This window comes from Nomia melanderi, chromosome 2 (assembly GCF_051020985.1).
Source record: "Nomia melanderi isolate GNS246 chromosome 2, iyNomMela1, whole genome shotgun sequence".
Classification (NCBI taxonomy): Eukaryota; Metazoa; Arthropoda; class Insecta; order Hymenoptera; family Halictidae; genus Nomia; species Nomia melanderi.
The window spans coordinates 4,243,981-4,258,875 of NC_135000.1; the positions used below are offsets into that span (position 1 = coordinate 4,243,981).

Sequence of the window (14,895 nt, forward strand, 5' to 3'; positions counted from 1 at the left end):
AGTACCTACGAGTAATTATTAACGGAATTATTAAAAATTAAGTAATCAAAAAGTACCTTCGAATAATCATTAACGAAATTACTCAAAATTAAATAATCGAAAAGTAGCTCCGTATAACTATTAATAGAATTATTTCAAAATCAACTGAGTAAAAAATAATTTTCAATAATTATCAACAAAATCACTGTAATTATCCAATCCAATTATCCATAAAATAATTTTTAGTCACAACTTTACGTTTCTCTAGCTGAATCGTAACGAAAGATCCCTTCTGTTGTGTTACTGATCCTCCTCAACGATTCAAATCAAACAAGCTCCCTTTCTTACGCACGTCCGTGGCTGAAGCTCGATTTATCGCCGCCATAAATCGCGCCACTCCTGTATTTCATCGCATTTTATCGAACGATGCATAAGCATTCGCTGCTCAACAATGAACGCGACGATACGTCGAAGCTGGACGAGCCGATTAAATCGTAAATCATCGATCGCCGGCGACAAAGGATCGGATGCGCCGTCGTAAATCGAATTCGAGAGCGTCGGAGGAGGGCAGTCGGCCCGTCGCGTCCGTCCACGCCGTTTTTACGACGGCGTATACATCAAATTGACGAGATTTATGATGTTATCGTCGCGGATGTGCCATTATTCCCTCTTCGTTTCTTCCGCGGGGAATCCCGGCTCGCGGAAACCGCGGACGGGAAAGGTGCGGTGCACAGTGGTGCCATTTAACGAAACAAATTCCGAAATTCTCAATTTCATAGTCGGGGAATATACAAAGTGAGCGGAATATATGGTAATTCTGCGTGAAATGGCTCGATCTCATTAAAATCGTCAAATTTTTTCAATTCTTTTGAGTGGTAGGATAATGGCACCTGATATGGAACGTCTGATTTGAAAAGTTTGCTAAAAAGAGAGATATGCATTTTTTTTCGATGAAGTTTGAATTCTAAACACGAAGAAATTAATAAATTCATACAGTGATTGATAATAATGCAAAAATTGAAATGTCTTCGGATCATGGTAGAAAAGTCGGAAACAGTGATTTGGAAAAATGGCACCTGATATGGAATATCTGATTGGAAAAGCTTGTTAAAAGTAGAGATGTGCATTTTTTCGATGAAACTTGAAAATTAATAAATATTCGTACACTGATTGATAGCAATGCGGAAATTTGAATGCCTCCGAACGACTAAAAAATGTAAGTAAAGTCGAAAACAGCGATTTGAAAAAATGGTACCTAATATCGAACACTTAGGTAATCTGTAGATAAAATTCATTTTTATCAGGAGAAATGAATATTTATCGAATTAAAAAGGGTAAATAGAATTTTCTGCTATTTAGAACTTGTATTATGTTAATTTTTTTCTTTTATACACTGTATATATAAATAACTCATCGGAATCACAAGGTAATGAAGTGAAAGTGAATTTTTATAAAAATTGATTGGTTCCCAATTTTTGACAAATGGAAAGATATATTTTGTTCACCCAGATATAGAGTGTTTGCTGTGTTTAAACATTGCACTCGGTATGTAGTGTCGATATCATATCAACACTTACTCAACATTATTTTAAAAACAAAGTTTGTTTATTTCCATTATGTTTGTAGTCGGTTCCTGCTCAGCCATTATCCAAGCTTGTCATGAATACAACGTTTATTTTATTCATTGAATATATTCACATAAATGTTAAAAAACATATGTTCACATTATTTTCTAACGTTAAGTATTCCAAATTAGAAATAATCACAATTTATTTTAAAGAGTTAATTTACAAATACTTCCAAAATTATCAAAAAACCTTCACAACAATTTTCAATTATTTCCTCTCATATTTTTCCATCGAAATATCTTCTAATTACCAACCAGTCAGTTCGACAGTCGAGTCATCAACGAATCTGAAATAATTCTTCTCGCCAGCCCATTTGCAGAAAAAGAGGATGCGAGTTCTAGTTGCGGCACAAAAGAGCAATTTATTTTCTTGAGCATCCATTAGCAGTGCTAGCTGGCCTTTCACAGGGCTCCGAGCAATGTTCGGGCTGCTTCTAATGAAATTGCTTTGACATTATCGCCGGCCGATCTCCGTTAATAGCAGCCGTACAGGAAGCTAGAGAAAGACGTGCGGAATATACTGATTCCATGGAAAATTTTTATTCAGTTATTTATGTTGAATTGGATAATATCCGCACATTTGCTATGTATGTCTGCATTTGAAATTTTGAGATAGGGACGTCGCTCGCAACACTTTTACATTGTTTTTTCTTTTCCTCTTCCGCCTTCTTGTGTTTTAACAGTTAAACTACCGAGCAATTGGAGTGATTCGTTTCTAAGTTTTTATGAAAATTAGGACAATATTTCAAAACTTTAAAGTGATCAACATTTTCAAATCTTTAAAATTTTCAATATTTTTAAATTATCAAGCGTTCCAAGATTTTCAAACTTTGAATATTTACAGGATTTTCAAATTTTTAACCTTTTCAAGGTTTCCAAGATTCCAAAATTGTTCAAATTTCCCGCTTCTCTAATTTTCTAATTTTACAATGCCCTAATATTCTAATCGTATAACTGTCTATTTCTCCAACTTCACAAATCTCCAATTTTCCAATTTTCCAACTTTCCAAATCTTCCAATGACCACGTACATTCTAATTTCTAAATATCCAATTTTCTAATTTTATAAATCCCCAATTCTCTAATTCTCTAACTTTCCAAATGTCCAAATGACCACGTACATTTCCAAGTACATCAAAAACATTTTTCTATTCCACAGTATCCCCCTTAAAAATTTTCTAAATCACGCTATACAACATACATCTGTAACATAAAAAGATAACTATTTACATGGCCTCCATTAGTCGTGACACTTATATGGAATATTTTTGTCCCCCAGTGCTGGTGGCATTTTTTCAAACCGTATTGTACGCGTTTCTCCCCGGTTCCGCCTGCCGTCGGATAATTGTCGCGATTTAAAACGCACCTGCCGGCTCGATTATCCCGTCGTTCCGCCACGAACGTTCTACGAATCGGACCCGATTCCCGATAATTGGCTTCCGGTGGAATACTTGTTGTTGTTGTTGTTGTCGTAATAACCTTCGACTACCGAATTAATGGAATATTGGAACTTGCAAACGGCACGAAGCGTGAACGAAAAATTTGTTACAAATATTTGTTAACTCTGTTACGCACGTCGGGTCCCTTTTGACCCAATTACGATTTCATGCTTTTTTTAAACATCATTTCGTTTATTTCTTTTTCCAATTTTATCGAGTTCTTATTTTGTCAACGATAATTTCGAACTGAACTTTTCCTTATAATGTTTCTCTTTCGCCTAGAAACATTCCTATCGATGTATTTTAATACATTTCATACTGGTAACGGGAAATCTCGTTTTTATATAAAGACACTTAGCTGTTGAGCTTTGCTAATTACTATAGAATTGAAGAAGATATTAAATTTGATTCGAATTGATTGTTGATTTTAAATATATTACATAACAATTTGATATCTGAGCTTTTGTATGTACAGTGATGTAAGTTGATCTCGGTTTTCTGAAAATTAGACGGTACATGATGTGTTAATAAGTTGCAAGATATTAATTTAAAAGAGCAGTAAACGGTTTCTAGTGTAGTAGTTTATTGTTTTAATGAACGAACGGTAAGTAGTGGATGAGGGATCTTTATGTAAATAATGAAGTACTTGAGTAATGAATAACAGAATAATAATTAATTGTTTATTTGTTGTTGTTGTTCAAATGAAGTTTTATTTCTCTATATTTTTATAAAGACACATTTCGAGTGCAGAGGGCTGACTTGTTTGTGTCGGTTTTTGAGGATATCAGGGTCGTTACTCGTGAAAATTGTCGCTTGAAGTTGAAGTTATACGGTTACTTCGGATGCTTTCCGGTGACTGATGCGGTACTGCACACAGCAACTCATCTTTTGAAAGGTGCTTCCTCTTCGTTTTCCGTTTTAGTTCTCTACTCGGACCGTATATACTTACTTACCTCGACGTGAAATTTTTCACCTTTGGGAGTGAGAAAAAGTCAGGTGGAGCGAGTTTGGAATTAGCTATGAAAAAGCAATGAATGTTCTTTCTCTAATACTGCAATAATAAATTAGAAACGTCTTTTTGATAGGTTTCATTTAAAAAATAGAAGTTGGTATATTGCTTCTTGGAATGAAAATTCAAAATAAATATTTCCCTTGGGGAAATGGAATCAATCGTAGGAAAATAAATACTTTTAAATTGTATTGCACATTAGAAGTTTCACCAGTAAGTTCATAAAAATTATTTAATATTTCATTCATTTATAATTCATCATCACAGAGAAAAAATTAACGATTCGAAGTAATCTGTCAACAAGATTCTACAACACTAGCACTACTATGCAACTTACGAATATTTCTTATTACAAACAGTTATACAACTTTTCCAATTAATTTATATTTTAACACGAATACAAATACATAAATTTTTACAATGATGCTTTGAAAATATCACCTTCGTCTCTTCAGTAATCATAGATAAATAATCTGTCAGTAAAGGGCTATCAACTATATTGCATAGATATAAATCTACTAATAGAAGGGCTACCAACTATAATATATAGCTACAAATCTACCAATAAAAGAGCTATCGACTATAATATATAATTACAAATCTATCAGTAAAGGGCTATCAACTATAACATATAGATACAAATCTACCAATAAAAGGGCTACCAACTATATAATATATAGCTACAAATCTACCAATAAAAGAGCTATCGACTGTAATATATAATGACAAATCTATCAGTAAAGGGCTATCAACTATAATGTATAGATATAAATCTACCAATAAAGAGCTACAAACTCTAACATATAATATCTAATTAAAACCATAATACATAATTATTACATAATGTACACCTATAAATCTACCAACATGTTGACCAGTTTAGTAACTCCAATACTAACATACACTACGAATACTAGAATATTTTACATTTTAAACTAAAATATCAATAACATTAAAGGTAAATCGCTACACAACAGCAAACGGTCTTGCGTACAGTAATTGCCGATGATTAGATGTAAGTACATGTGCTACACCTGGCCGAAACGGAGCACCTGTTCAAGAGGACAAGGGAATCGCACGGCGTAGACGGATCGATTTGTGTCCCTTTGTAAGATGCATGGTTCACGTTGCTAATGACGGGACGGTCGGTTATAGTGCCGTCGCACGTGGTAATGGCGGGAGAAGTGCAGCGTTCGTCGCGGTGCCAGTACGCATGGAGCTGCTATTGATGAAAGCATTAATGGTACCTTTAAGGAGTTAATGGCCGGGGTGATTACATTAATAGTGGATCCGGTGCTTGGTGTGTTTCAATGATGATTGTGGCTTGGACTGTGGTGATAATGGGAAAAAGTTCGTGGCTGGTAATGCTAGATGCTAAGTCTCGCTTTTACGAGTGATGAGCTTGTGTTGAGGGTGTCAGGAGGAGTTAAATTCGTGGCGAACTCCTGGGACACTTGTTTTAATGTGAGTTAGATAGACTATTGTAGCTTAGGGTTGAGTTTCGATTTGAATACATATTGCATCAAAATGTTTGTTGCGTTTTGTATTGTATGAGAGTGTATTGTTTTATATTATATTTGTGTTCGAATTGAATTTTAGTTTAAGTTTGTATTACTAGACTTAAGTGTACATTAAGTTTGTGGTCGAGATTGACAGTATTTCGAGGTTTGAGTTTGTTTGAGTTTGTTTGAGTTTGTTTGAGTTTGTTTGAGTTTGATGTGTGACTATGTGTATTCTATGTTGAGATAGGGTTCTATTGAGTTTTTGAGTGAATTTTGATGTTGTGGTGTAGGTTTGAGTTTGTATTATATTAGATTTAAGTGTATATTGAATCAGTAAGTCCATCGAACGAAGACAAACGTAAACCGAAGGTAAATTAATTGAAAGTATATATTCGATGTAAGTTGAGATTCAACTGAATCTAAATTAGATTTAGCAGGTCTATGTTAGATCTATCTTAAATCAAGATTCAATTGAATATGTTAAGCTAAATTATATCTATTTTATATATGACAAAATTATCTTAGATCAATTTCAACATACAATTAAATCTCATAACGACACCAACGAAATTTAACATTGTATACAAATACATATCACACATTAAACGAAGACAAACCTAAAACTAAGTTAATCTAAATTACATCTATGTTATATATTAAAATTATCATAAATCAATTTCAAGTTAAAATTAAATCTCATAACAATACCAACGAAATTTAAGTTGTATCCAAATACACATCACACATCAAACAAAGACAAACCCAAACCTAACTCATCTCAGTATGAAATTCACATTGATTTTAAACCAAGTTGAAGTCAAGACCATCTGCAGTTGACAGGAGACCCATGCTCATCGATCCTGAATTACGTCTACGTCTTTAATCAAAATTAGTTCATACTTGACTTAGGCTCGGATAAATGATCTCGTCTCAGTTTCAATAGCGTTTTATTAAATTGCTTTCCCAAGCTGTTACGATGTTCGATGAAATATCGACTCGTGGTTCCTACGCCTGATTCAAACTGATACTATCTCGTGCGGACGGAATGTAATTAATTATGCTACCCCCTCCCCACCCCCTAGCCCCTCCCACAACGGTGGAGTCAGTGGTCTCATTAGTGCGTGTCGCTCCATGAAATTACCTCAACACATCATAATGACGTCTCATTCCTCCGCGATCGGATAGTAAGTTACGTTTGTTCATCTAATTTGCCTGTCGGAAATGTCACATGAACTATTCAGTCAGTCAATTGTCGACATCACGATGATTCAATAAATTCCCATCGATCATTGATAGCTATCAATCAACGAAATTCGAATTCCCAGTTCCTCCATTAAAATTAATCACCTAATACGAGTTTTATTGATTAGAAAATGATAAGTACATAGAAATCATGATTAATATAGTTAGTATAAATTATTCTGTTATTATTTGTGGCTTTTGAAGGAATAATAACTGTATTATTGGTAGAGAATTTTATTATAAATTCTTATTTCTAACGGAGAACGTCAATTTTTCTTTAACGATTCTTAATTATAAGTTGCATTTATAATTTGTTATTTCTCTGCGAGAAATTACTACTGTTTGTTTTTGTACAGAAAAATTCAATTATTTCGCCTTTGTTCCTATGTTTTTAATTAAACCGAGATTGAAAGGGGAACAGGGAAAACATCAGTTGGAAAATAGTAACCGTTAAAAATATTCAGAATGCGCGACAGATTTCAAAAGATTTATTCTTTGTTTTATAATCGATAACATTTTTTTTGTTTATATTATAGTAATCCCGGCTGAGCCCCCAATTTTATAGTGGGGCCACTATTATTATAGATATTGAAAAGGTGGATCTTCAGTAAAAAGAGAATTAGGAAACAATATGGACAACACTTAAAAATACAACTTAATACCACGAAGGCCAACACACGACTCTCTATCACGTACAAAAATGTTCTTCTCCGCTGTCTCTCACCAAAATGTCCTCCTCGCACGCATTCCCACTCGCTTTTAACACACACCCCCATTCGCTCTGTCTTTCTCACCCTTGCATCCTTCTCACTCGCATCTTTCGTCCATAGTCAAAATTGACGCAGTCACGTACACGCTTTTCTCAAGGTTCAGTCGCTCAGTTCCAGACACTCTTCCTCGCATTCTTTCAGCCACCCGAGATTTTCTAAACGCAGTCACACTATTTTCCAAACATCCCGGCGCCGGTCCGTCGCAATACGACCTGGTCGCCCTTACGCACGCACAACAAACCATTCATCCTACAATAAATATTCTAGATACTACAATATCGATCTATGTTTTGTTCTCTGAATTTGCTTAAATGTTAAACCTATCTGTTTAAAATATTTACTTCTTTTGACATAATTTGTTATATAAATATTATCCAGTTATAACAATGAGATAGTTATATAAAGATTATTTAAAAACATGCTTCATTTTATCAGTTCGTTTTACTCATGTTTTAATTACTGAAACGTTAAATTAATGTTTTTAACGATAAGGTCAATATCTTTAATATTTTTTATTCATTAATTCATATTGGAACATTATGTTTTGCTTGTTTCAGGGGGACGAGTGGTATAGATATAGATCTACGAAGATTGGACATAGATCAGTGTCCCTTGCCACCTGGATCCACGCAGCTGAATATATTTGCAGCCAGTGACAAGTGCAAAAAACGAACCACCGAGGTAAACGACCTTTTTCAAACATTTTTTTATACTTTTCCCTGTGGTAAACAGCATCCCTGTACCTGACAACGAACTTTTAACGAATCGTTCGTTAATTGACCAATAAAGAGACATAAATGGGTAAACTTTGGATACTTAAAATAACTATATATTGTATATTTACTTCATCACTGGATATTTTTATAAATTGGTAAACTTTGAATGTTCAAAATAACTATATATTGTATAGTTATTTTAACACTGAATATTTTTATAAATTGTTAAACTTTCGATCTTCAAAATAACTATATATTGTATATTTATTTTATCACTGGATATTTTTATAAATTGCTAAACATTGGATCTTCAAAATAACTATATATTGTATATTTATTTTATCACTGGATATTTTTATAAATTGCTAAACATTGGATCTTCAAAATAACTATACATTGTATATATACTTTACCATTGGTTATTTTTATAAACTGTTATGTAGTATATAGTAATGAATAATAGTAAAGATAATCAATTTACAGAACTTCAACTTTTTTAATATGTATGTTAATAATTAAATTCAACAAATTTTAACTTTCATTTAAAACAAAAGGTTAACAAATATTTTAAATGTCTAGAATCAATCATTTTTCAACAATCTTTTCAGCTTTAAAATTTTTAAGTTTTTAATAATTTAATGAACATGTAATTTTGATTCTAGTGCATCGCCATACCAGGTTTGGGATTTCGTCGTGGGAGCTACCGATGCATCTGCAAGCGTGGATTTTATTATCCCGATACGAAGTCGATGAATCGATATTACAATGGCACCGTGATCGAGGAAGAATACGAGAAACTGATGATGGTGAGTGTTATTAATTTCTTTTCATTAATTTCTAATTATTTATATCAACCTATATATGATGCATAATTACTCGATATAGTCATCATAATTTGTAATTATTAATACTAGATTACAATTTTAGTTATTTCATGTTAATGAAATATACATATATCTTTTTATGTTAAAATAGAACCTTCGATTATCTTCTATACGTTTAGATAATCTCACAGAATTATAGACAGAAATTATTTACATAGAATTATAATCTTAATTTGAAAACAATTCGTGAAACATCGCAAATTTGAAATTCACGAAATAATTAATACTATAAATGAATGATTCAAAAATTTGTTTTCGAAAACAATAAGCTGATTCAAATTTAATGTGCCACTGCCTTATTAATTAATGATATTTCTCACTGGTTTCGAGAGGATTATTAATTGTAACTAGGAACTAGAGATTGCATAGCTGTCCGTGAAATCTATTTAAAAATATTTACGAGTATAAAATTATCTCTGAGATACTAATTAAAGCTAAATGATTGAATTATGTTGTTATATGTCCCTTTGATAACTCGTTAGCAAAGAACTTGCTACCATTAAAAAGAAAAACGTAAAAAGACTCCGTTTTTAGTAATACCTGCTTTAATTGTCGCAGACATAATTTATTTTAATTATCACGGAATTATATAGAAGCTGAGGTGGCAGACAGAAATTTCCTCGAATTGATTTCAAAAGCAGAATGGAATCTTTAATAAATCGCATTAAATCCTTTCATTATATTACAATATTTCTCACGAGCATTATTCCTTCATAATAATTAGATATCAAGAAGATTATTAATTACATTTCCGATCTCTGTACAGTGAAAATTTATGAAAAACCTATCTGAATTTTTGTCTTTAATAATTTTTTCACGGTGCTGAAAGTAATGTTAATACCGAAGTTATAATTGAATTCGTTAATTTAAATATTCTTTAGAAGTCAAGAGTTTAAATTGTCAATTATAATTCTATAAGGATATTGAACTTCTATATAATTTTAAAATGCACTTATTATAATATATATTAAAATACACTTAATTTGATCTCAAATATAATTTAATATTGGCGGTAAAAAAGAATAATTAAAATAAATACTTTTTTTCATGTTATCGTTTGATTAATGTATACTTTATTAAGGTATTCATTAACAATAAATTATGGGAGTTCAATAATAATAATATTATATATATATATATATGTATAAAGTTATATTACAACATAGATATAATATAAACAAATATACAATATAAATATTTTACAAAAGTCTAAACATACACATCCTCCGTGTACGACATAAAATGTCAACACATCATTACACAAGTCCATAATTCACAATTCTCGAGCGAAGGACACACCGTGTATATTTTCGAAATCCAAGGATTCACGAAGGTAGATTAGAAGACAACTTAACAGCGATTTGTCAACGTCGCGAGCAGCCCGGTAAAAATCGTGAACAAATTACGTCGCGACGCCATTACTTCCAGGTCACGGAATATTCATACTAATCCCTTTCTTGCGGTGATCGCGAAGCAACTCGGCCATAAATCAGTTTCCAGATAGCGGCGGACGCTTAAACACCTTTCGGCTGGCGCTGAATGGTCCTCCGAGTGTTGCTCGACCTAGTCCTCTTCTTTCTCCCATTTTTCCACCCGTTCCCATTGAAACTGAAGACTTTTTGGCGAACACTCAACTGCATTCACGTGTCTTGAAGCAGCTGTCTGCGAGATAGACCCATTGCCAGTGAAAAGAAATATTTATTAGAAATAGTGCTGTGCAAAAACAGTTTCAGTAACTTTCATAATTAATACATAAGAAATGTTCAAAGGAAATTTGAATTAAAAAAAGATATTGATTTATATAAGAAATACATATACATAAGAAATACTGTTATGATATTCCATTAAACCTTTTGAGACAAAAAAAAAAGTTGCATTCTGTAGATTAGTATTATTTACCGCGACTACTGCACCAGCCTTTAATCTGATTGAGGATCTATAGAGACCTTGGTGGCAGATTATTAACATGTTGGCAGCCGCTGACGTGTTTCTGCGTCATTCTGGAGTCTATAGTTGGCTACAGTTGCTGACGTGGCTTTCTTGTGCTTGGACAACAGTTTTGGTTATTTTGCTGTTACTATTGTTACATTAAAAACAGTTAAAAGGAGAACTAGGACTTTAGTTATTTAAAAATTTACTTATCTTTTCATTCTTCCATGCTGTTTAAACAGCAAGTTCATTTTCATATCTCATTTTCTAAATGAATAAAAAGTGATTTGCTCCTCTTTCAATTACCAATAACAATTATTACAGTAACTTCTCTTATAACTTCACCAATGATCAATTATTACAATAACTTCATTGATAACTTCACAAAAATCTCCACTAAAATCTCATATCAACAGTCCCATTTCAGATCACAAAAGTTTCCAATGAAATCCACCAATATCAACCCCAAAATTCCCGTAGTACAATACAAACCCGCGTCAACCGCTACCCCTTCCCCTGCCCTCTGACCTTGAACCACCGAAACCGCCAATCCGCAACAAACCGCACACAAATGGTTCCGAATTATCCACCCCGGAACAGCGGTCAATTCAATTTGAAGCGTCAGCCGAGAACCATCGTCGCGAATAATTCACGAGATGGGTCCACCGTGCGAAAGGGTTCATGTCAGCGAGCGATCAGCCGAGGGTCACGCGGAACCTTGGAAAATTAACACGGCTTAATGAGAGTCCGTGTACCCCCCACCCCCATCCCGGGGTCCTTGATAAACGAGCAGGCATTTGTACAAAGGGCAAGCATTGCAGACCGTCCTTGACGGTAATTAATATTCCCGTTGACAGCTCGGTGAAGGATTAACCTTTCGATAACCAGAAGCGACGGTTACGTGACCGAGGGGGCTGGAAAGGGGGCGAGGGGTTTATTTTAATATGCAACACGCGAAAGCGACTGGTCGAAGTGTTCACGAGACCCCGCGGGATTCTTTGTCCGTTGAAATGCTAATTTGAAGAAAGGACTTCGCTAAACTCGGGAGTTGGTAATCTTATTTTCTTTTGTGCCGAAAGACACGGCGTTACCTGGTCGAGAATTGGGGGGGAAAGTTGAGAATCCTTCGCCTCGAACCGGAGAAGTTGCAGTTAATTCGCTTTTGTTGATGGATTCTGGGGTATTGATGGGAATAACTCCGACAGGGTTGCGATTTGGGGGGTGAACCTTACGGGAGGTGGTTGCGCGGGGTAAATAGAAGAGAAAGTGTGGAGAGGTGTTTTTTCGTGAGAGGCACCGTTTTTGCGTTAATTGCGTGTCTGATCGTTTCTGGATGTTTCTACTTGCTGCGAGTAGACGACAGTGTAGTGTTGTTGCTTTCCTGTTGAACGTTGAACTTATTGATCATCGAGTCGTGTAAGGATATTGTGGATAATGATTAGCTTCGCAATAACTTTGCAATAAGTAGAAGTGTCTGGCTATGATCAGACGTAGCTAGTAAACTGAAACGTTCGACCAATCTTGTCACGTTTATCTCACCAACGAAGCTCCGCACGAAAAAGTGTCATTCCACAAATTCTATTCAATTTCCCCAATACGACCTCCCGTTTTCACATTTCCCACGTACCTTTATTTATTAACCTATAAATAAACATTTCTCACGAAATCCCCAAAATTCAGTATTCATATTCTTATCAAACACGATAGCATTCAAATACAATATCACCGCAACCGAAAGACTTCCATATTCCCCTAAAATATTCGTTACCATTATATTATTTATAACTAATCCCTATAAAATTCATACATAACACTATCAAATCTTACCAAACATCGTCAAACATCTCCTAAGTCAACTTCGAAACCATCGAAGGTAAGTTCATTAAAAATTCCTCAACTTACCTGAACATTCAGAGGGACACCTGACAGGTAGAGAGGAAACTGTGAAAGGGTTGTCCGGTCCACGTCACCGTGGAAATCGATGTCGCCAGTGCCCTTCCTCCGTCGATGATAACGCGATAAGCCGCGACGTAACGGGTCAGTGAGGGGGACGGGTAAAAGAAACAAGACGGTTTTAATTTACTCGGTGACAGGGTATCACGCTATCACGGGTACCCTGCCAAATTGAATTTTATCCCCGGCCGCCTGTTAACACCCGGCCGCATTCGCTTGCAAAGCCACGTAGATGGCGTAAAATTAATTTCACGTCGCCGCACCTCCGCGCCTCCTTTTTCCGCAACCTGTCTCCCTCCCTCTCTTTTGCCGCTCGTACATTTCCTGTGACGAGCATAGAAAACAAACCCCACGTCACGTGCCAATTCAAAGGATGCTTAGGGAAAATATCATTAGGGTTGCTTTCAAAAATATTCTGCCCTTTTTCGAACGGGAGTTCCGAGGATTGACGATGGAAGGCGTTGTTTCGTTGAAAAATTGCAGGGAAACCAGAGGAAGCTTGCTTTTCTTTGGTTGGCAATCCCCGAGGGATGTGGAGCGTGCATATGAAAGATTCATGGCGCCGCTGCTGCCGGTGGTACGTGCGTTATCAATTTTCAAATTATCGTCGGACATGTTGCTAGCTACCCCGAATCGTAAATTACACGAGTCTTTAATATTTTGTGTTCTGATGGAGATCTTTTTGGTGGATTTTGTTCGGGATTGTTCAATATTTGATGGCCTGCTGATTCTTTTGGGATCTGTAACTTTTTTTGTGGGTGTAGCTGTTGATTTAGAGTGATAGGTGTGTTAGTCTTCGATCTGTAGTCGAGAGAGGTTATGTTAAAAGTGGTTCTCAATTTGAATATTTTTGTTGTTGTGATTTTTCAAATTTTCAAATTTTCAAATTACCAAATTACCAAATTATTAAATTACCGAATTACCAAATTACCAAATTACCAAAATACCAATTACCAAATGTTCAAATTTCCAGGTCTTCAAATTGTTAAACTTTGAAACTTTCAAACTTTCAAACTTTCAAACCTTCAAACCTCCGAATATTCAAATCGTTAAATCTTCAAATCTTCAAATCTTCAAATCTTCAAATCTTCAAATCTTCATATCTTCAAATCTTCAAATCTTCAAACATTAAAACATTCAAACATTCAAACCTTCACATCTTCATATTTTGAAATCTCCAAATTTCCATATCTTTAAACCTCTAAATTTTCAAATCTTCAAATTACCAACATTTCAAATCTTCAAATCTGCAAAAATGTCAAATTCAGATTTTTACGTCCTCAAATTTTCACTACACTTCCAGGGAAAGTTTTACCTCAGCGTCGACTCGGTCATTGAATTTCGTGTATCGAGCGAGGTAATGTATTTTTTGCGGTTGAGTTCGGCGATTGGCTGCGAAGTTTTCCCTTCGTTTTCGATCGTCGAGCGACAGTTCTATGCGCGGGAAACACGGCGAAGGTAACAGGGTCGACGACAAAAGAGATCCGCTCGAAATGTCGACAGTGGGTCGTCAAATTAACAACGTTTCGCTTAACCGCCAATGGAAAATCGTTCCGCTGTCCGTAGCAGGTGTGCCGCGTCAAATCGCCCTGGGATGCCTAACTCCCGATGACAATATGGACGACAGCGTTGCCGCTGTCGATATCCACTTTCCCGATGAAGAACGAACGAATTGACGGCCGTTCGTTCATCGGTATACTGGGCGTTACGCAAGTAGTAAAAAGAAAAAGAAAAAGAAAAAGAAAATAAAAAAATGTATATGAACATTGTCGATATTGAATGAATGCTTCCTTCGAAAAAAAAACTTGGAAAGTCTATACATTGATTCAAAAAATAAAAAAGGTAT

The 14,895-nt window shown here is 34.9% G+C and overlaps 1 protein-coding gene across 2 annotated transcripts in view; it reads left to right on the top strand.

Annotated features, from left to right (window-relative positions):
- Nucleotides 1-14,895, top strand: part of LOC116425847 (metabotropic glycine receptor) — a 277,989-nt gene that overhangs the window by 97,417 nt on the left and 165,677 nt on the right. For both annotated transcript variants that reach the window (XR_012997961.1, XM_031974063.2), the window contains exons 3-4: nucleotides 8,125-8,248; nucleotides 8,946-9,089. Coding sequence is in view for 1 of the 2 variants with exons in the window: in XM_031974063.2 (XP_031829923.1) it covers nucleotides 8,125-8,248; nucleotides 8,946-9,089 (268 nt within the window). In the remaining variant the exon portion in view is untranslated. The remainder of the gene's footprint in view (nucleotides 1-8,124; nucleotides 8,249-8,945; nucleotides 9,090-14,895) is intronic.